Source organism: Solanum verrucosum, unplaced genomic scaffold (assembly GCF_900185275.1).
Source record: "Solanum verrucosum unplaced genomic scaffold, falcon-dt-bn FXZP01000060.1, whole genome shotgun sequence".
Classification (NCBI taxonomy): domain Eukaryota; kingdom Viridiplantae; phylum Streptophyta; class Magnoliopsida; order Solanales; family Solanaceae; genus Solanum; species Solanum verrucosum.
The window spans coordinates 7,422,517-7,445,345 of NW_026020129.1; the positions used below are offsets into that span (position 1 = coordinate 7,422,517).

At 33.8% G+C, this 22,829-nt stretch overlaps 2 protein-coding genes and 2 pseudogenes across 2 annotated transcripts; 3 read left to right on the forward strand and 1 right to left on the reverse strand.

The window, feature by feature from the left end:
* The first annotated feature begins 3,167 nt into the window (after positions 1–3,167).
* On the forward strand, positions 3,168–5,420 carry LOC125826634 (pentatricopeptide repeat-containing protein At4g02820, mitochondrial-like; annotated as a pseudogene).
* Positions 5,421–5,700: 280 nt separating this feature from the next.
* LOC125826649 (uncharacterized) lies at positions 5,701–9,314 on the reverse strand. The gene is made up of 6 exons (XM_049506004.1): positions 9,149–9,314; positions 8,983–9,033; positions 8,413–8,464; positions 6,788–6,846; positions 6,330–6,375; positions 5,701–6,156 (listed from the first exon to the last, which is right to left on the reverse strand). The coding sequence occupies exons 1-6, from the start codon at positions 9,260–9,262 to the stop codon at positions 6,026–6,028; spliced, it is 453 nt and encodes a 150-aa protein (XP_049361961.1). The 5' UTR covers positions 9,263–9,314; the 3' UTR covers positions 5,701–6,025.
* A 6,968-nt stretch (positions 9,315–16,282) lies between these two features.
* On the forward strand, positions 16,283–16,975 carry LOC125826695 (bifunctional L-3-cyanoalanine synthase/cysteine synthase 2, mitochondrial-like; annotated as a pseudogene).
* Positions 16,976–17,796: 821 nt separating this feature from the next.
* LOC125826648 (peroxisome biogenesis protein 19-1-like) lies at positions 17,797–22,418 on the forward strand. Its single transcript, XM_049506003.1, has 5 exons — positions 17,797–18,047; positions 18,501–18,549; positions 18,652–18,943; positions 21,440–21,756; positions 22,230–22,418. Exons 1-5 carry the CDS (start codon positions 18,005–18,007, stop codon positions 22,273–22,275), a joined length of 747 nt encoding a protein of 248 aa, XP_049361960.1. The 5' UTR covers positions 17,797–18,004; the 3' UTR covers positions 22,276–22,418.
* Positions 22,419–22,829: the final 411 nt, after the last annotated feature.

Consider the following 22,829-nt stretch of genomic DNA (forward strand, 5'->3'; position numbering starts at 1 on the left):
CAAGAATGAAATTTGCGTTGAAAATAACATGTTTGGCATGTGGGTGAACAAACTCAACACTATGGAAGCTTACATACCTCTTAGAAATCAAACTCATGGCGAAAATCCGCTACAACACGCAAGAATCTCGACGAACGCTTGATCCTCTCTTCTTTTCTCCTCTTCTCTCTTCTTTTCTCTTCTTGAACTCTCAACTAAAACCCCAAGCTAATTTTAAGATTATAAAACTGAACCCAATAGGATTAGACCCTTAAAATATAACTAAAAACGAATTAAATCTGATTGGGTAAGGAAAAGACCAAAATACCCCTCTCTATTTTCGGCTAACTTACCTTAACTGGACAACCTATCTTCAAAAGGCCATATCTCACTCATCCGACCTCGAAACTTATCAAACTCGGTGGCGTTGGGAAGATAATTCAAAGATATTTCCTACGGTATCTGGTAGAACACATAACTCATCATGAGCTAGGAGTTATGATCGTTTGAAGTCAACCCAAAACTCATACTTAGCTTAACTTGCAAAATTTCAGATTTTGCTATTTCTAATTTAATTCTTTTTGGAACTCAAGGTGCTACATCTAGTGACCTTAACACTTAAGAAATTTTAATTCCTCGGTAAAATCCTACTCACAACAAAGAACGGTTCGAGTCTTAGTTCGAAATTTTTTTCTGGGGTGTTACAGGTCGTTTGGTAGAATGTATAAAAATAATGCAAAATAGGGTGCATTAGTAGTGCTTGCATTAGTAGTGCTTGCATTAGTAATGCCTGCATTAGTTATGCAAGTATTATTTCTTATACATTGTTTGGTTTGATGTATTAGAAATGACAAATCTTGCATAATTTCTATTAAAAAAATATATGTTTACAAAAATACCCTTCACACTTTATTTATTTGTACACTTCCTTTGCAACAAAGTTATTTGCTAAAACATCAAAAAATATTTCTTTGCTAAACATCATTAACTCTTTATTCTTTTTTTCTTTTCTTTAAAAAAAATAATATTAAATAGTTATACTATTGCCTCAAAATATTTTTGTGAAAAATTGGTAAAGAATTTTTTTTGTCTACATTGAAAACAAAGCATTTAGGTTGTCATCAAATACTAATAAAATACAGGAAAGTAATGCAATCAACTCAAGAAAAAATTTACTTGTTCACATCTAATTATTACTTGGCTATTAAGATAAATCAACTAAGATCAGATTCTTTTACAACAAAAAATTCTACCTTCATTTTTTTAATCATATTTTAAGGATGAATTTATGTACTACTAATTAAGAAAAGTAGAACGGATGTGAAAAAAGAATAAGTTTTGTTTTTTTGAGTTAATAAGTTGGGGTGAGACAGTGGGCTGCTTAAAATTTATCGTCACAATAATAAAATATTTGATTAAATTATATTGAAATTCGAAAAAAAAAGATACTTAAGAGGCCATAAAGCCTATTAAGACACCAATAAATTAAAAGACACTAAAAAGCAAATCAACATAAAATAAAAACTTATGACAACAAAGAAAATGAAAAGATTTTAAGGATAGTTTTGTAATTATTTAATCTAATGCAAGTGTTAAAATGCTATGTATTACTAATACCTAAAATTTCTTGCATTAGTTATACATGACATGAAAAAGTGTACCAAACAAAGTATTGTTAATATACACATCTAATGCATACATTATATTTCTTAATACACTCTACCAAACGATCCCTAGGGGTCGTTTGGTTTGAAAATGAGTTATGATGGGATAAGTTATGTTGGGACAAGTTATGTTGGGATTAGTTATGATGGGATAAGTTGTGTTGGGATTATTTTTTATTGAGTGTTTGGTTTGTTGTATTCAAATAATAAAATTTAAGAACAATTTATTTGTTTACAAAAATGTCCTTCATTAATGTAAAAAGTGATATAACAAAAGGGTTGAAAGTGACATTTTTGTCATTTACCTATTTTATCCCGGGATTACTCTACCACCCAAGGAGAGGCAAAACTTATCCCGGTACTAATTATTAATCCCGGGATAAGTTATCCCGAACTTGCCAACCAAACAACAAAATAAGCGGTACTATAATTTAATCCCGGGACTATTTGGTATTATCCCTCACACCAAACGACCCCTAAAAGTATTTGTAATGATTGAGCTTAGTATTTGAGCACAAAAAGATGGATCGAACTCTTTTTTTTTAGGGGAGCAAACGGATTGATGAAAGTTGGTACACTTTAGCAAATTTAAATGACTAAATATTTGAAATTGTTCTTTCGTGAGCCCAAGTAGAAAATCCGAAATGAACACCGGAGGTTGAAGTGTTAAACCCTAAACCCTAATTCTCTCGCCGGCGAGTAAATTGACATTGCAAATCACTCGCACAGTAGGTCTGTTTTCTTCTGAATTCTGATTGTTTATCATTTTTTAATTACCGTATTTCCTTGATAAGCCTAAGTTCTTTCATTCAGTTCAATTTTGTAGCATGTATTTGTGCATTAACAACTCTGATTGGTGCTGGGTTAGTGAAGAAATGAAAGTTTATTTGGTGCTTAAAAGGATAAAGTCATGTTTTTATGCTAACAATGGCGAAATGACAATAAACCAGAAAAATGTGGAAATTTGCAGCTTTTATGGAAGAGAAATGATTAGAATTTTAATAAATACAACAGAGTTTGCTTTTTGTGCTGAAGCTGGGGAATCATTGGGCAATGTGTAGCTGGAATTGAGAAAGAGTAGTTAAGGTCATGAATGTAGTATTAAAAATCTAAATTGAAAGAGGTGTATATAAGGTCTGAAAGTACATTTACTATTATTCTAGGTCACTGATTTAGACTATATGGTGAAGTATTATGAGGTCTCAGGTTCAAATTCCAGCTCTAGTAGAAGCAAATAACACTAAGTGATGGACAGAGTTTCTAGGTACACGTGCTGGTGGGAAATAACTTGTACCTGGTGGAATTGTCGAGGTGTAAGCAAGTTGACCCGTATAAAAAAAGAAAAGTGTGGTGAAGTACATTTGATGTCTAATTTGTTGTTACAATGATTTTAAGATTCAAAAATTTCTTAAAATAATGTGTTATAGATGTGCCTTGTTTTTCTTTTTTTCTTTTTATGGCTGTCTCATGTCCGATCTTCTTTCAAAGCAGGCAATACAAAATGTGTCTTTGCTAATAATAGAAATGTTGCTCCGTTTGGTTCGGAGATCTTATGTCGTTGTTCGTCCTTTATCGACTGAAGCTGCGACAACAGTGAAGTCCACAAGATCAGGAGGTGGAAGTAGCATTACCACTAGTTTAGAAGGTGGCACTAGTACTGCCACAAGTACTCGTGGCAGAGACACGCTAAGGAGGAGGCTTTTGAGCTTGATCTATGCAAAACGTAGTGCTGTCATTGCTATAAGCAAGTGGAAGGAAGAGGGGCACCCTGTCCGCAAGTATGAGCTCAATCGCATCGTGCGGGAGTTACGAAAACACAAACGATATAAACATGCCCTTGAGGTTTCTGTCTCTTCTCATTAACTGTTTCATGATTTACTTTGAATCATTTCTTTCTTAGGCTTATAATGGTAGTGTATTGCAGCACTGTGGAATACTTTTTCTTCAACTGTTTTCTACCTAACTTCTATAATTTTCCATGAAAATTACAAATGATGGATGGGCTAGGGTAGGAACTGTAAATTATCCATTTCTTTTGTTGAATATTCAAGTGAATTATTCTATGTGGTTAAATTGCTGAATACGAAGTCATTGTACACGATGCCACCTTAGATTCTGAACAAGGGAGTTACCAATCCCAGAAACGGTGTCATATGATTGAGAAGGTAACTGCTTTTTATAGTATCCCCAGTTGCTACAGGGTTTCCTCCCCTAGAGAAGGAATTGCTAGAGTCTTCAAGCCTCTTGGAATTCCTTAGATTATTGCTAATACGAACTATGACCACTAACCGTTATGAGCGGAATGCATGTTGTAAAAGCTTAATACAAATATGCATTTTATTTTTCTACTGTTTGTTCTAGTTTTGTTAAAATCAATTATTGTCCTTGCTCTTGATTTAAGTGTCTCATAGTTTCTAAAAATCCCTTGTGAGAAAATCATAGTTTTCTGAAAAGCAAGGTGACATGCCACTTTTAATAGCATTGAAATCTGCAATGTTAATGGGGTTATGTTTACAGGTTTGTGAATGGATGAGGGTACAAGATGATATCCAACTATTATCTGGTGACTATGCAGTTCATTTGGACTTGATTGCAAAAGTCCGTGGTATGAACAGTGCGGAGAAGTTTTTTGAAGACCTACCTGATAAACTGAAGGTCCAGACCACCTGTACTGCCCTTCTCCACACCTATGTCCAGCATAAGGACACTGCTAAAGCTGAGTCTTTGATGGAAAAAATGTCCGAATGTGGTTTCTTGAAGTACCCTCTTCCTTATAATCATATGCTTACCTTGTACATATCCCAAGGGCAACTAGAGAAAGTTCCAGACCTGATTCAGGAATTGAAGAAAAATACCTCTCCTGATATTGTCACATATAATCTGGAGTAGACAGTTTTTGCATCACAGAATAATATTGAAGCTGCAGAGAAAGCGTTACTTGAACTAAAGAAGGCAAAATTGGACCCTGACTGGATAACATTTAGCACATTAACCAACATCTACATTAAAAGCTCACTTCAGGATAAGGCAAATTCAACTTTGCGAGAAATGGAGAAAAAGATTTCCAGGAAGGCTCGAACTGCATATGCTTCTCTCATCAGTTTGCATACAAATCTACAGAACAAGGATGAAGTTTTCCGAATATGGAAGGAGATGAAGTCAATCTTCCGTAAAGTGAATGATACAGAATATAGTTGTATTATATCGTCGTTACTGAAGCTGGATGAATTTGGAGAAGCAATGAATCTGTTCACTGAATGGGAAGCTGTTTCTGTGACCAAGGATACTAGGATTGCAAATTTAATTCTTGCTGCTTACATTAACAAAAATGAGATGGAAAAGGCTGTCGATTTTCACAACAGAATGATGCAGAAAGGCATATCTCCTAGCTGCACCACTTGGGAGCTTCTTACGCGGGGTTATTTGAAGCAAAAGGAAATGGATAAAGTTCTCGAATTTTTCAAAAAAACTGTTACAAGTGTTTCAAAATGGGATCCAGATGCAAAGATGGTTCGAGAGATGTATCATGTAGTTGAAGAGCTGGGCGACATTCAGGTGGCAGAACAATTGCTAGTTACCCTTCGACACGCTAAGTATGTGAATACAGGGATATATAATGCACTTCTCCGAACTTATGTGAATGCGGGTAAGATGCCAATGATCGTTGCAGAGAGGATGAAAAAGGATAACGTGGTGATGGATGAGGAAACTCAAAAGTTAATTGGAATAACTAGCAAGATGACTGTAACTGAGGTTCCAAATGGAGTTGCTTAAGAATAAGGCTGGACTTTCAACTTTGTAAAATATGCGGTTCTATGCACAAGAACTTGTATCCAAAGCATCTACTTGTAGCAAGATTGATGATCCATTGAATACCAATTTTCTCTCTTTAAATTTTTTGATTTGATTTCGTCTCACTCGAAACAATGGCAGAACATGCAGATTCTAATTTCTCTGGTAAATGAAGATGTACAAGCGTTCTTGTTTTTGCCATGAGAATCGTTCATTATTTGTTCATATTTCATTCTCAAACTCCATCTTGAATCAGTGTGGCTTGTAGAATAGAATAAGTGCCCAGCTGATATAATAAAACATGATAAAGAATTCCTCAAAACATTCCTGTTTGAGCTATGAAAACTATCACGCACTCGACTTCCTAAAAAAACGGTGTAAAATTTCTTCCATCACTGAGATATTAAGGTTGGAATTTACAAAAATAACAAACTCATTACATGAACAAGTAATATATTTTCAAAGGAAAAAAAAATCCACCACACAACGGGAGCTAGTAAACAGGAGAGGACAGACTGTTGCAAACTAAGAGATGATCCCGCAAAATGCAGGACTCCTGATAGTAAAAGCATCTCCTCTTGGTGTTTAAGCTATAAAGTTGAAGAAGTTCTAGATTTTCTCATGTTTTCATCTTGAGAGGCTGTAGGTGGTAATGTGGAAGATGAGATCGCAGCATGGTAAGACGAAGATGCTAGCTGTGCAAATGCTGGAACAGCACCACCTGCAAGGTTTCAACCATGGAAAAGAATGTTAAATGGAAAAAACTAAGGGAATACATACAAGATTTACTCATGTCAGGAGCATACAATCTAGAAACAATAATAGGTAAAACAAAAAGCAAGTTATTTTACAGAGTAGACGGAGGTAAACGCTTGGAAGAAGTAAAGTTCAAACCTGCTAGCCCTGCACATGCAGATGAGAAAACAATCACAGGAGGAGCCTGCATAAACCCAACACAGAGAATTACAAAAACAACATTTAAACCGTCTGTGAAAAAAGCTACTGAACAAAAATAAAACCATTCAAGGAAAAAGAGCACTAGAAACAACCAGAGAATAGGAGTACAACAACAACATACCTACCCACTGTAATCCCACAAGTTGTGATACTTTTGTCATGTATGTAGATATGCTTTACTATTGCCTAAATTATTTATGACTCGGAGGTAGTGCTGACAATATATCGAATTTATAAGATGGAAGCCTAGTGCATTTGAATTTGTAGTTCCAATGTATGCTAGCATCTATAAGCTAAATTGAGAATTCATTACAACTAAGCCTCCTTGTACAGTATACCCTTTGTATCTCACAATATTAAGGAAATAGAAAAAAAAGAAAAGAATAATAACTTACACCAACAAGGAAATGCAACCACATCGGTCCTTTAACCCACCTTCTAACAATCGGCATCACTGCAAGTAGGAATTTGAGGAATAAGATAGAGACAAGACATGTTGGTTAACATTAATATGACGCAATTTCACATCAACGCGGATACCAGGTCAATTAAAAAAACATTTATGCACAGTATTTGTACATAAATGAATAATCTCAGATTTGACATGTTGATTAAAAAAACAAATTCCGCCATATAAAGTCGGAAAAAGATAGTATTTAGGCTCCAGTAGAGATATGAACTTGATTAAAAAGGCTCAATGACTCGAGAGATGCTTCCATGACATGCATACATTATCCTCTGACTACTATAGAAACCAGAAATGCATCTTCTGTGAAGTCAGAAGAATGATTTACATAGAAACAGCATACTACCAAAGATCTTTGCTCATCTTTTACACATTTTTAGTGCATGTGGTGTTCGTCAGAAATCCTTTGATAAGTACATTGTAAGCACTAAACAGTACTTAACTACTAATAAGAAGATTACCAACAGTAAAAAAAATTTTTAACAGCAAACGTTCAACTAAATTGTTAAGAGTTCGACGGTTCCTTTCCTTTTCTTCTGTGATAGGCAAGATTTATGCGATACTTGATTTTATAACTGATTAAATCATGATAAACGGTCAATGATTAGAAAGTTGCCACAGCCTAGGAGGGAGTTATATGAAGCTAAAAAATGTGAGCTTCTTTAAATACTCTTCTTAAAGAAGAACACCAGCAGGAGAATGTCGAGATCCCATCAATTTGCAGTTTCTCAATAAGGAAAAATTGATGTTAATTAGCCTCAAATCACATAAGATGTCCAACCAGATGCAAAATTAAAGTCCAAACCTTTGTAAATGGAGCTTATGAGATGCCAAAGGCAATTTCTATAAAAAGAGAGAGCAGAACATGGAATTTTCCAGTTTCTTGGATTATCATTAAAGGAATAAGACATTCCATGTTCCTCCCAAACTAAGAATAAGGATTTCCTTTGAAATGTAATTATAATTAGTCAAACTCTGAAATCCCAGAAATTTGAGGCATATTCCTCAAAAGGTAAGGAGACATTTGAAACTTAGATTGAACGTTTAAGTGACCCAGGAATTTCTGAACATTGTAAAGAAAACAAATATAGAAGCAAATAAGGACATTCCAGATATACAAAAATAAAGTTCCAGAACCAAAATTAAATCTTTGGCATCTTCAATTAGATAATATAGGTAAACCAAACGGCATGTTGTAATTATATTATTGTCGAGCCCTAAGAGAGAAATGTTTTAGGTGATAGAACCAGTGAGTGAATAATGTAGAAATTCTTCCCATTTTATTTTCATAGAGTTACTTTCATCATGTTACAACATGGTTGGGTTGCTATATGAAGAAGATTATACAACAAGTCAACAACTACATATTCATTCAAACTAATTGAAGTGGGCTATAAGAATCACCAATATACGTTTTGCTACATATAAAGCAAATTATAATCAACACACAATATTTCACCTCCGAAAGGGGGTATAAATACATAGAACATGTTAGAAGCAAGGATACATATACAAAAAGAAACTAAGGAAGATGGCCAAAATACTGCTATGTACCATGGTTGAAGCCATAAAATGCACTTGTAGTACCACCAACTGCAGAACCAATCTGAAATATCAGGGAAGTAGTTAAGTAAAAGGGTGGGGGTGGAGGTGGGGGAGATGAATTAGGACAAGCAGATTTAGTAACAAATCAAAATGTAATAAAATACAAACCGCTAAGGCAAAATTTTTAAAACTGTTCCAATTTATGCTATAGATTTTCTACTGGCGATTTCATCAAACACTTTTTAAATGGGGGTGGGATTCAGATAACATTTAACACATCTCTAAAATTGTTGGTATTTTTATTTTATGTAACTGTCATAAGTTTCAACATTCAAGAATTAAAATTTATTTAACAATTCAACTTCAAATACCAATGTTCCCACTATAACCAATTTTTAAAGTATGAATTCTTCAAATTTTCTTTTACTGCTAATGCTTTACACTATGCATATGCAATTGAATTTGTCAAATCCAGTGGTCTACTCAAATTGTGCACCATAAAATAAAGAGAGAACCGGATTTTATCATTCAAGAAATGGAAAAACAAAGTATTGTCAATGTAAATCATTGATATCGAACCATAGAAAAGCTATCCCGGATTAGAGGCGGAACTGTCCACTCACTTGTCTCCTGCAATGGAATGAGAGAATTACTCATACATATAACATTGTATTAACACTCAGAAATACGATGAAAAAACACACAAATTTTTTTAAAAAAAAAAGTACAAGAATCAGTTGTTTACCATCTCCTTAGAAAGAGGACCGGTGCAATGTGGACATCTCATATTACTAAAACTATTTTTGTTCATTTTGTTATAAGATTCTTTGTCTCTTCTAGAAGTTGGTGCATTTGTCATCACCAATTCTACAGAATCTCTGCACACAGGTTCGATTAGAATGAAAGTAGCACAAATATCATATTAAAAGATAGCAAGTAAAGAAATAGTGCACAGGTTCGGTTATAATGAAGGTAACACAAACACTTAAGCAGAATTAAATGCTTAAAATGTTAGTCTCAGTCCTTTAGAATAACACCATGATGCTTAATATTGGTGCTATTCCAGTTGAGTATATTTGTTACTATTTGTACTTTAGACTCCGAAATAAAATTAACGTAATTAGACCTTGACCTATAAGCAAACGGGTTTGGCGTTACATCACAATGTAGCTATATATTCCCAACCCTCTTGATATCACGACCCGAATTAGGTCCGTTCCCAAAGAAAGCCTTAACATAAATCTATAGAAAATCGGGTAGAGTTTCCTTTGTTTTTAGGCCTATCCTGAATTTTTCCTGTCTCAGAAACTCACAACACAACCAATAGCAACTATAAGCCACAACATAGTATCCTTCAATGATCTAATTGTCACACCATAAACCCAATTCATCTCCAAATTACAAAAACAAGTTCCAACTAGTCACTTGACTACAATACGAAGGGCTAATCATGAATCAAATAAAAGGAATGACAAATGGAGCGACTCTAAGAGTTTTTAAAGAAACTAAATAAACCATAATAAATCAATAGTTCTCTTGCCACGCGAAGCAATGCAAGGCTCACCAGATGCTACCAAATCACACTTTCTAGTTAATGAAATCCTCTTCAATACCACCTGAGTTCTCTGTAAAAACAATTAGCGAGGAGTGAGACGCTAGCTCAGTGAGTAATAACACTTAACCACAAACGTTTTAGTGAGGGACAAGTCAAAAAACATGCTAGTATGATCGTCAAAACGATAAAATCACTGCCTTTTTCAGATACGGTAACAATACTCAATCTTATGTGCCTCATATAAGCAAAATCAATGTAAATACTCAATAGTAAACTCAGAAAAACATTTTCATATCAAATCTTATAGCTGGGAGGTTTCCGAGGATGAATCATGTAATCAATGTGGCCTTCTCTTTAAGAAGTAACCAATAACAGTGAACTCCTCATAAAAGAGTTAAATATACATATCAGTAGATCCCTACTCGAGGGATATCAGTAATAGTATACTAGTTGTACCTTCCCACTAGCAAGGGCTTTATCAATAATCAATAACTACAAGGTGCACCAGGTCTAACGTACCCATCGTTAGCTACGAGATTCATCAAGGTCTACTCCCATTTATATTTTTCTTGTAATTCAATAGAAGCATTTCAAAATTGAACAGAGCATTTAAATCTTATCAAATCATATCATTTCAAAGTTTAACAATCACCTGTCAAAATACTATTTCTCAGATAAGTGTAAAACATTTTCAATAACAGTAATCATATCTTGTAAGAATGAGATCATCTCAAATAATCTTTTCAGTATCATTTCCACTAAAAGACTTGTCCCACATGCAAGTTCAAAACAATCGATAACGCATTTACTTTAAAAACCATGTAAAAATCATGAAATTTGTGAAATACAAATTGTGGTAAGATTACTACTCACAGTACTCATGTCGAAATACCAAGCTCGTCACTCTAGTAATCCGTACGAATTCCTTTAGTCAATCTATAAACACATTCATATCAATTTCGAGTTAATCTCCTTGTTAAGGCTAATTCATAAACTAAGATAAAGATTTTTAACCCTTTTTGGATCTTCTTGTCCATCAAATTGCTAAATTATAATTATCCTAGGTCATAAGTAATTTTATTGATGCACGATCACCTAACTTCAGCCAATTTACATAACTTGTTCATCTACTTCTGTCTCAAATTACAACTTACTGTCTAACTCGTTGTCTCTGGTAATAAAACTTCAGCATCCGAAATATATTATATAGACTAAGAATTTCTCATGGCAAAGCTACTAAGGATCATGGCAAGGCTCTTAAGGATCAAGGTGAAGGTGTAAAGGAATACGATTTACCTCAACCTGTTTAAATTTGTTGAATCCTTCTCTTCTTTCTGCGTATACCCCCTTGCTTCGCACTGCCTCTCTTTCTTCTCTATCTATTCAAATCGCTTTCTTCCTTTATTATTGTTGTACGCTGATTTCCCAATCCCTACTCCCTGCTCTCTTTCTTTCTTTTTTTTTCGTTAATTTGCTGCAGCCCTTCGCTGCTTTGGGCCTTTAGCCCACTATTCTTTTTTTTCTTTTAAACAAACCAACAATCTGGCCTCTCCTTTTTAAAAACAAAATCAACAGACAAAAATGACCTTACTCAATGTAGGGTATTACACTTGATCTGTCAGGAGTCAAGGCGGTAAGTGTTATGAACCTGCCTCGGCCCAAGGCCACACAACTAGTTATTGGGCCGAAAAGAAGCAACAAAATTGGAAGGCCTTAAGTATGGAGCACCATCTTTCATAAATGAGCATGCAAGGGACTTACATCAGCATCCTTATGTATCCAGCATATCCAACTTTTAATCCCCATTAGTTAAGAGTGTTAGCAATTAAAAAATCCAACTTTTTAAAATCCCCATTAGTTATAGTGTTTTTTTTAATAGTGTCTTAGCAATTAAAATATCTAACTATTATTACTATCTCTATGGCAGACACATAACTTGTTGATTCTGATGTTTCAACGGTGTGTCATAACACATGCCATCCAAAACATGGACAATTGGTAAAAAAGGAAAGTTGGGATCATTTGCCTAATCTACTCAACAAAGTATTTTATCATAACTGTAAAAATGGGAGGAAAGTACTCTAGGTTGTGACATAGAAATATCCAAGCACCTTGTATGATTCATGTCCAACCTTAAATACTATGCAGAGAACTTCATTCTCCTCAATAATTAAACACTACTTCCCCATGAGAGACAAAAAACACTAGGTGATTATTCTCATCTGTCCAGTCCCAGCCTTGGTGGATTGTTGTTGGGAGGTAATAGGTATCTCGTAAAATTAATCGAGGTGCACACAAGCCAGCCAGGACACCACAATTATCAAACAAACAAAAAAAAAACTTTACACTACTTGAACCTCAACTAAATAGATGGACACAGAGCTGCGACATAACTAATTTAGAAACCCAGGTAATTGAAGATCAAAAATAAGCTTACCGAGACCAAACACAACGCCGCCGGGAACTCAGAAAGAGAGACAACTCAAATCATATACGTTAAGAGCTGACAGCTCAGATTTTCCAATTCGGAGAATTATAGTGATTTTAGGTTTAGAGAGTTCTGGGGGGGGGGGCGTGAAGAAAGAAGGAGAAGAATAAAAGGAAAAAAATTTTGTTTTACAATAACAAGTAAAAGTAAATTGCAGCGAAAAAAATAAAATAAAAGTGCCATCAGTAATTTTTGTATTTTTTTTGACAACAATAAAAAGGTTATACCCCCTCATTTCTATTTATATATTATACTAGTAAAGAAAGCCCGGGCGCTGCCCGGGCCCAACATTAATAAAGTTATATTGTTACTCTCTCCGTCCCATATTAGATGAGAATCTTACTAAAAAAAAAAATTTCATATTATTTGAGCACTTATTAAATTAGGATAGAATTAATTAATTCTTTTCCATTTTACCCTACAATTAATATGACCATTCCTATATCGTATGTGTATTTTTTGTAACTCATTTCAATGTGCATTGATATAAACAAAGGGTAAAATGGTGAAGTCTTCCAATGTATTAATGATTTCTTAATCACCGTGTAAAGTTGGAAGTGCCCATCTAATATGGGACGGAGAGAGTATAGTTTATGTATTGTTATAAAATTAGTAAAGATTGTTATAATATATTTTGCTCATAAGTGAGCTAATATAAAAACTTATTTGTCATTTGTCTTTTTAATTTCAATTTCAAATAGCAAATAAATGTACCGATAAGATTGAGGGTAGAAATGAAACATATCTTTCTAAATTTAAGTAAAAATCAACAGAGTAGAAGTAACATTAGGGTTATCGATAGGACGATTCATTCGGTTATTTTTAAAAAAAATTATATCATTCAATTTTTCGGCTATTTTATAATGCATAACCAAAATTAAAATTTTAAAATCATCCCAATCCTAATTTATGTGACACAAGCAGTACAAAAATTAGTCTTTTTTTTGTTGTCTTGTAGATATTTTAAGTTATTATTTATTGTAAATTATAGTACTTTTTATTAAAGTTTTTAATAACATATGTTACTTTTTATGTTTGAGAGTTAAACCAATTTTTTTTTTATATGTGTTTTGTCCTTTTCCATTTTCAAAAACTAATACTCTGTCCATTTCATTTTATATGTCATTTCTTTTTATAAATATATTGGTTATTCCCTCTTCTTATATCATATATTATGAAATTTGAGAAGTTATTGAAATTTTTATATGATTCTAAAAATATTTTAAATTGTTAGCTATTGTGATTTGTAGTACCTTTTTTTTACAGAATTTTGAAAATAATATTTATTACTCTCTTTGTTCTAATTTATGTGGCACATGCAAAATTTCAAATATTAACCATTTTTTATATGTCTCTTTACTATATTAAGTTGTTAATTATTGTATTTTATAGTACATTTTGAACTTAATTTTTAAAGAATATATGTTATTTTCCATGTCCCAATTTATGTGGCATTAATTGATAGATTTGTTGGAGTCGAGAGAATTTTTTTGTTAATTATTGTAATTTATAGTTTTTTTTTCGTCAATTTGAAACAATATATGTTCTTAATTGATAGATTTTTTGGAGCCGACAATTTTTTTTTTAATTATTGTAATTTATAGTTTATTTTTCGTCAATTTCAAACAATATATGTTTATCATATAATCCATTTTATGTGGTAGCAATAGAATTTAGAGAGTCAATTAAATTTGTTATATAACTTTCAAAAATTTAAGCTATTAATTATTGTAATGTATAGTATTACTTAGATTATTTTTGAATATAAATGTTACCTTTTTTATCCTAATTTATATGGCATTGATAGAATTGAAAGTGTCAAATAATTGTTAATTATTGTAATATGATATGTAGTACTTTTTATGTAATTTTTACTATTTTTAAGCATACTAAGTATAGTATTACTTATATTATTTTTAAATATATTTAAATCTACTACTTATATATATTTTTTTTAGTAGATAAGTGTGAATGTGAGGGTATTTTTAAATACCCAAAATACCCTCACTTTCACACTTATCTAGTACTTATATTATACATTATATATATTATATAGTAATTTTTTTTTAGTAGATAAGTGTGAATGTGAGAGTATTTTTAAATACCCAAAATACCCTCACATTCACACTTATGTTCAACCCTCTCCTTTTTTTTGGTGCCACGTGTCGAAAGAGGAGTGAATTTATTCACTCTTCTTATATAGTAATAGATATCACTAATTTAGATTTATGTTTCTTAAGAAACTAGGTAAATTTTAATATTATATTCTTATTTCTTGTTTAGTGATTTCTTGAAATCAAGCTTTTAATAAATTAATCACTTAATTTTTATGTGTTAATCAAATTCATACTTTCAAGAAAAAATAATGTTATTTATGAATTGATTTTGTAAAATTAAAAATATTAAGAATCATCTAATTATTTTTTTTAAGTAAGCGCGATATATAATAAATAATAGATGTTGTGTGCCCGTGCAAGGCACGGGCCCGTGTCCTACTTCTTTTAGCCGTTAGAATTTCTCATGAAGATTCTTCTTCAAAAAAATCACTTAGAAAATAAAGTAACAAGTCAAATGAACCATGCATATGCGTTGACGTAATGCAAACCACTTTACAACATAACTAAGAGTTTGAGACACTGAGAAGTCAAAGTGTAAAATTAAATCTAAGAAACCATGCATATGAGTTGACGTAATGCATCTAGCTAAGAAGCAAACACATACACTTTACAACATAACTAAGAGTTTGAGACACTGAGAAGTCAAAGTGTAAAATTGAATCTAAGTGTCTTATAGATTTAACATTTCCAGTTCATTTAATACAATCTTGCTTCTAAAATATTTCTTTTTCTAGGCTAGCACCAAGGTGTTTTCACTTGACATAGAAGCATATCCCTCTTTAAATGGCCTTCCCGGAGAAACACTTCATAGTGCAACTCCAAACCATAATTTTTGCAAAAAGGAATTCTAGATTTGCATTTGGCAGCATTTCGATTGTACTATCCAAGACCGCCACATTCCAAATGTTCATATTGACTATCAATCTTCAAGAAAGATTTTAACTCAAGATGTTGAGTTCTTAGACCCTTCTTTGTATCAACCATTTTTCAGCACTTATGTTTCATGGCCTACTTTCTTCTGCAGTACAATGCTGATAATCACTTGGAGAACAGTCCATGGCATGGAGAATTTGTTTGATTCTTCATACTTCAAACTCCGATCAAAGAGACGGTAGATAATTAACTGTCCACTCCCCTTGGCCAAATTCCAATTAAACCTAAGCTTATCTGAATAATCAAATCTCAACTATTTTATACAAAACAACACTAAAGGACTGCACTGTTACCTAACTTAGCACTTGTAAACCTCAATTATATAAAGGAATCAATCATCATCCAGAGACGTAAGATAAAATAAGGGCTATCCTAAAGTAAAGACATATAAAAGCTACTAAACAAATAATTTGAAGGCAAATTGGCCAATAAAGTAAACTAAACAGCTAGAGCAAAAGAAAGTTATCTACTTACGAGTAAATGGAAAAAATATACAGAATAAACTTATATACTCAGTCAGTCTAAAGCCTCTATTCATACATGAATAAAAATGTATAATCCTCATAACATGATAGAAAACAAAAAAGTAAAAGGTATTGCACCAGTCTAAAACGAAGGAGAAATTTTAACAGGTAATTACTTGTGTGTAGTTTGAAAATTGATTAGCTTGGTCTTAAAATCTAATACATCTGGAAATTAAAACAAAACAATGGCAACATATTGAGCACACAATTATTTTGATCTCTGACATGCTTGTTGATTATTATTTATAATTAGAGGACGTTGATTGAGCAAACATTAGGAAATATGGGAATCAGTATAGCATTTATGGCAGCAATGAAAGGCTACAAAATGGTTTTGAAAATTCCTTCGTACACGAGCATGGAGAGGAGAGGGAAAATGAGAGCATTTAGAGCCGATTTAATCCTCATTGATCCAACCTAAGGAATGAGAGGCATTGTTAAGAAGGCATATGAACTTTTGGAATCTACACCTATTGTTTTCATGCTTCAGCAATTTTACAACCCTGCAAACACTCAGGTAATTTTATGAAACTTAAGTTAATTAACGTATTCTCTGTTTTACTACAGAATTCTCAATTGCTTCATATCGAAAGCAGGATCATTTTGGCACAACAGGCCCCGAAATATGGGAAGAAACTCTAGGTAATGTTGACATATTTTTAATGGGAATACTGGTGTTGGACAATATCTTAATGTCAAATTAAATATATACTCTAATGTAGTACTTTTGATTCCACGAGACAGAATCAGTAAACGTCCAAGATAATCCCATGTCAAGAAATTGAGAACAATCTTATATCAAAAATAGTTAACGTTGTGCTTATATGGACTCGAGCCAACTGAAAGTCATATATTGAATGGTGGAAAACCAGGTCCTCATCAGATAACGAGAAATGGGGTCGGATTCAAGCTAGATATCCTTGACATGAATCTAATGGAGGAACATGGACACTGAAAAAGTAGTGAAGGATTTCCCCGCTAAATATAACCAAAGTTGCACAATCCCTTGGAAACGAAGTTTGTGATTAAGATATAATAGAGCTAATAAGTGAATTTCCTATAAAAGAATCAAGGATTACCTTAACTAACAACAACGTATCAAGTGTAATTTCACAAGTGAGGTTCGGAGAATTATCAGAAGCAAAATGATATTTCTTCCTGGGAAAAACTTCCGGTTGAGGAATCAGCAAATACAAGAAGTTAGGCGAAGAACTTTTACCTCAGATAAGACTAATTCTGTAATTAGTTTGTACCAAAAGATAATATTAAGAAAACACCATTAGGGTATTTCCATCAGCAATTTTCTAAAGCAAAATACATGAGAAAGTTAATCAGAAGAGTCACCAAACAATAATCATCCAACTCAATAGTTGGAGTATCAATTTATAGATATATATGTGAAGGTCACATAAACATACTCAGGTAAGAATCCATGAAAAATTTACCCACAAACAAGTGCAATAAGAGAAATTAATCGGAGAAAACAATTATCACGAAAATATCTACGAAAAAACGGACACCTGATTACAACTGGAGATGAAAATGGAATATGAGGAGGAGACCAGAGATCTTGAGCATTGGAAGAACAAGAGAGTCGGCAAAGTAGCATTGCAGATGCAACACACTTTTCAATAGCTATGAAATACCTAAAATACCCCAGACAACCAAAGTGACATTGACCGAAATGCCCTTGGGCGTCCGAAGAATCCCACACTTATTTAGAATGATGATGAGATGATGAATATCAGAAGGAGTATTTACCAATTAATCAGCCTAGGGAAACTAAAACCCAAAGTCGGCGGTTAAGCCCAAAACGACACCGTACAGTCCCTTTGAGCCCAGCCTAGTGTGTGTTCCTATCCCTTTTGCATCTTTCTCTTCAAAAAGATTCATAAAGATTGGATTTTTATTGATATTTTTGGTGAATAGACTAAAAACAAGAACATAGACAATCTTTATCCTGCTAGAGAATCTAAAGGAATCCATGGCGACTGACCACTCTGATGATTTAGACCAACTCCTTGACAGTAAGTATCATCACCCTTTTTGCCCATTTATCTATATGTATATCTATTTTTATCTGTTTCTTGATTGCATACCTTAGAATTACATGTGACTGAATTGAATTGGGTAATTCAAAGCTACCCTTTTCCCCATTTATCTACAGCCTACAGGTAACTGTATTTAGTTGTTTATTGGTTATGGCCTATGAGGTTATTCAAATTAGCCTTTTCTTGTGTCCAAGAGTGTAGTCTAGTGGTCAATAAAGTGGGTTAGTAACCATGAGATCTCGGGTTCAAATTCAGTAGATACAAAAGTAATTTAGGTGATCTCTGTTCATTTGTCCTATAGTAGCCTTGGTGGATAGACTTAACTAGTACCTGTCGCGGCTGACAGGTATCTTGTGGAATTAGTCAAGGTGCGTGAGGGCCACAGCTATCAACTTTTCTTTTACCCTTTTCTTGATTTCAAATTTTCAGGTGCTTTGGATGATTTTCAGAGCCTCAATCTCACTTCTGGTTCTCAAAGGTTTCTGCTTTCTCTTGTGGCATATATAAATTTACTTGTGTTTTAAGCTAATGGGGTTGAATTTTGAATTTTGGGCTTAAAACGGGTTGCTTTTGATTGTAGAAGTGGAGATGGAGAGGAGAAGAAAGATAGTTCTTTTATGCCTGGTGAGGTTCAAGGGTTAGGGATGATGTTGCCCGATAGGAATGCTAAGAAAAAGGGGAAGCAAAAGGCTTCTGGTGAGTCAAAAGACTCGCACGTTGCTGAAGCTCTTGATAAGCTTAGGGAGCAGACTAGGGAGGCTGTTAAAGGATTGGAATCAGTGGCTGGGCCGAGACCTGGTGTAGAGAACATGGGGAATGATGCAATGATGGAGGAGTGGGTGAAGCAGTTTGAAGAGCTTTCTGGGTCTCAGGTATCTTGTCTTTACTGAATTTAGTTATTTTCTTTATATGTTCGAACATAGAGACTGCAAAATATGTCTCTTCATGAAGATCCATAGTTGTGAGTTCCTTTTTTCTGGACTTCACTAGGAGGCTATGACATTTCATTTCTTGATGGTGGATTTTTTGTTTATGTTATCGTAATCTCTTTATTTAGTTTCACTAGAGTGGGTGTAGGTTGATACACTGATACGGTTTAGACTGTTAGAGAAACTATTGTGCTTTTTTTCGTTGTCTTTCTTGTTGGGCATATTTAGCTTTTCTTTATGTGGCTATCAAATGATTGTCTTGGTGCATCAGAATCTTGGGCAATGGATTAATTTGAATTTTCATTGTTACACCATGGTGTTAAACTTTCTAGATATTCCCAAAGATGTTGACTGATGTATCCAATTGGCCAACATCATATTTTCAACAATATAAACACTGCTTAAAGAAAATTAGTTGTATCTACTGATCTCTGGATTAAGATAGCCTAATTAGAGCTTTTTACTATCTGTGCGAAAACTTAAAAGTCACTTGATTGCTGTTGTATGAAACACTCTAAGCATCAAATAACAGCCATCCTTCTGAGGACTCATCAGGTGAATCCCATAATGTGATCTTTTAATAGACTTTATAATAGTTGGTTCTACTTCCTTTGCTTTAAAATCTCCGTGCGTAGCTTGATTACCTATTTTAAACCAGTTGCAGATTTGGATGTTGAGCTTTGGTTTTACGTGAAGGCTTTATGTCATTTAGTTGCTTCCTCCTACTAATGCTAATTTAGTACTCATGAATTGAAGTTTTAGGACTAGTTGGATCATGGATGCTTGAAACAGCATGCTGACAATGAATAGGAAAGATGAAGGTGGAGGGTCGAAATTGTTGGGAGATTAATTGAAACTTGTATCAATTACTAAGACAGGGCTAACCTGAATTACAGCCAATCCCTATAAGTTGTACAAAACATTTGTTTTCCAGAGTACTTAGGTCAGGCAATCTCGTAGTTTATGACTGCAGTTGCTAGTTTTGATTAGGTATCCTTTAGTTTATGCTGCAGTATAAAAAGGAGAGGTTCAGCGGGATAGAGATTAGAGAATGATTCTGTATTTTTGAGGAATAGCTTCTCTTTCTAGTTATTTTTTGGTGCACCCAGGAGGTTCCGGTTTTCATAGAAGATTGGTGTATTTGGTGGAGAATCTGTTATGCTGTGCATTCTCTACTTTTTGATATACTGCATGTACACGAGATTTTTCTCATTATTACTGAAATTATTTGCAATATCCCCCCTTCCAAAAAGAAAAATATAATTACTAATTCTCAGTCTTGGTGTATGTTTATGCGACATGACTGTAACAGGGAGAGATAATTATTAATTCTCAGTCTTGGTGTATGTTTATGCGACATGACTGTAACAGGGAGAGATAATAGAAATAGGAATTTCTTTTCACCCTGTTGCTTGTTTTCATCCCTGTCCAGTACATTCTCTGCACTCTTCTTGCTAATCATTCACAGGGATTCTTCGGAGTTTGATCACTTAATAAAGAAAAATAAAAAGATAAAGTTAATGAATGTGTCCATTTATTTTAGGCTCAACTTTGTCAGGACGTATTGTATTAGTATATTTTGGAGATTGTAAACCACTTCTTGATCTATATGTTCCAGAAGGTGATATATGATAAACTAAACATAAATTGTAAAAATGACTTCCGCGCAAGAGTCTGCTCCTTTTATTATAGAGCATCTCTTCATGTCCAGAAAACATCCAATGACTGTTCCTATCTCCTCATTCAAGTTTAGCTTTAAAGCTAACTGGCAAAATACATGGAATTTTAGAAATAGTTCACTTATTTCAAGAGTGCTAGTCTGGATTAAGTTGGATGTTTGGAAGCTGCACTGTAGGGTCAAGATATCTCTCTCTTAGCAGTGAATGGATTTCACAGCTTTGGACTTGCATTTGAATTTTTCGGTCGGGTGTCACTTGGAAGAGATCAGTAGGTAGTTGAGCATTGTCTCACTTTTCCTTACATATTAGTTAGTCTTAGTATTACTCTTGTAGTTTCTTGTCCTTTGATTTCTGTAACTATTTGTTGTTTCTTGTACTTCAATTATCATAGTATTTTGTTGTAGTTACTGCTCCTTTTTTCAGACTGCTTTGTCATGCTCTCTATAGTATTTTGTCATGGCTTCTCCACTTCGTCATTTCTTTTTCGATCTACTTTGAATTGCTTTTCCTTGAGCCAAAGGTCTGTTAGAAACAACCTCTCTACCTCCCGAGGTAGGGATAAGGTCTACGTACACTCTACACCCCACCTGTGGGATTACACTCGGTATGTTTTTGTTTGTTTGTTTGTTGTTTTGTCACTTGGAAGAGATTTCTGAGGCTTCTTTTTTCCTTTCACATGTCTCATTATGCATCATGTCTTATACCGTAGCTTTTCAATTGCTTGAAGTGGATATATAATTTTTTTGTCTCGGATGCGTAGGACATGGAGTCTATAGTTGAGACCATGATGCAGCAGCTTTTGTCAAAAGAAATTCTTCATGAACCCATGAAAGAAATTGAAGATAGATATCCCAAGTGGTTGGAAGACAACAAAGTTAAGTTGAGCACTGAAGAGTATGAACGTTACAAAAAACAGTATGAATTTATAAGAGATCTGAACAAAGTTTATGAAACCGAACCCAGCAACTTCAACAAAATTGTAGAGCTTATGCAGAAAATGCAAGAATGTGGCCAACCGCCAAATGATATTGTTCATGAGCTAGCTCCAGACTTCGATATATCTTCTCTTGGACAACTGTAAGTCCTCTAATAGTTTCAAGATTTTGTTCATATCAAGTTAGCTACATATTGATAACTCAGTTGTCGTTAAAGTTTAGAGTTGCCACATCTTTTTGAAAAATGGACTCAGTTCAAGAGTAGATTAGCATTATAATCAGTTAACTTTGTGGCTCGGGGATACATAAGGTAAAAGCTTTTACAATATGAAAAAGAATAAGGATATAGAGTCTATCTAGACAAACATATGCCAAATTACTAGTATTTTTTTTGGGATTTGTGCCACATAGGGTCCATTTAGGGGAGGCGCTACCTGCAGAGGATTTTTTCATATCCAGGTCTTGAAATCGAGACCTCTGGTTAGGGGAGGAGCAGCCCCGCTTTAGATTTTGTATGAATTATATGCATATTTTTATCATCCAGAGTGTTTGAAGATGGAATGTGAGAACTATTTGATATTTTATATTGAGCTAAATTTCCTTATGGTTTTGCAGATCCCCAGAGATGTTGGAGGGCCAACAGAACTGCTCTATCATGTAATAGATAATACCATGTCTTTATGACCTGCTGGCTCCTTAATTTTCTTTTGTCACAATTTGCATAGAACATCATTTATTTTTGCCTGAATTTTACTTATGGTGTTATTACTCATCTCTTAATATATCTCTATGCCATTTTCCTTCCTTTTTGGAGATTTACCCGGTGTGAGATATCACATTGTTCGAGGAACTCTAGATGTTGTGAGATACTATCACATTGTTCATATTCTCGATTAGGCGCACAAAATGGTTGTGATTCTTAAAATGGTGGAATAAAATGATGACAAACATGTTGATTTTGTTGCTTTCGGAGCATTAAAGGACTATCTAAATTGATTTGCTTGGGCTGATAAACCCCAATTGCATCATAGGAACTAGAAAAAAAGGGGTTCTTCCGTATATTTTGAGTGAGTATCGTCATTTTTATTATTTGGATATTTTTTTTGCTATTACATTGATGATTTTTTACTTGCTTTAATACTATAGTCCATTAAGCGGTATGCGTTGATGCGAAAACGGGATTCCGATACAAGATTAATATGAAAAGATTCCAAA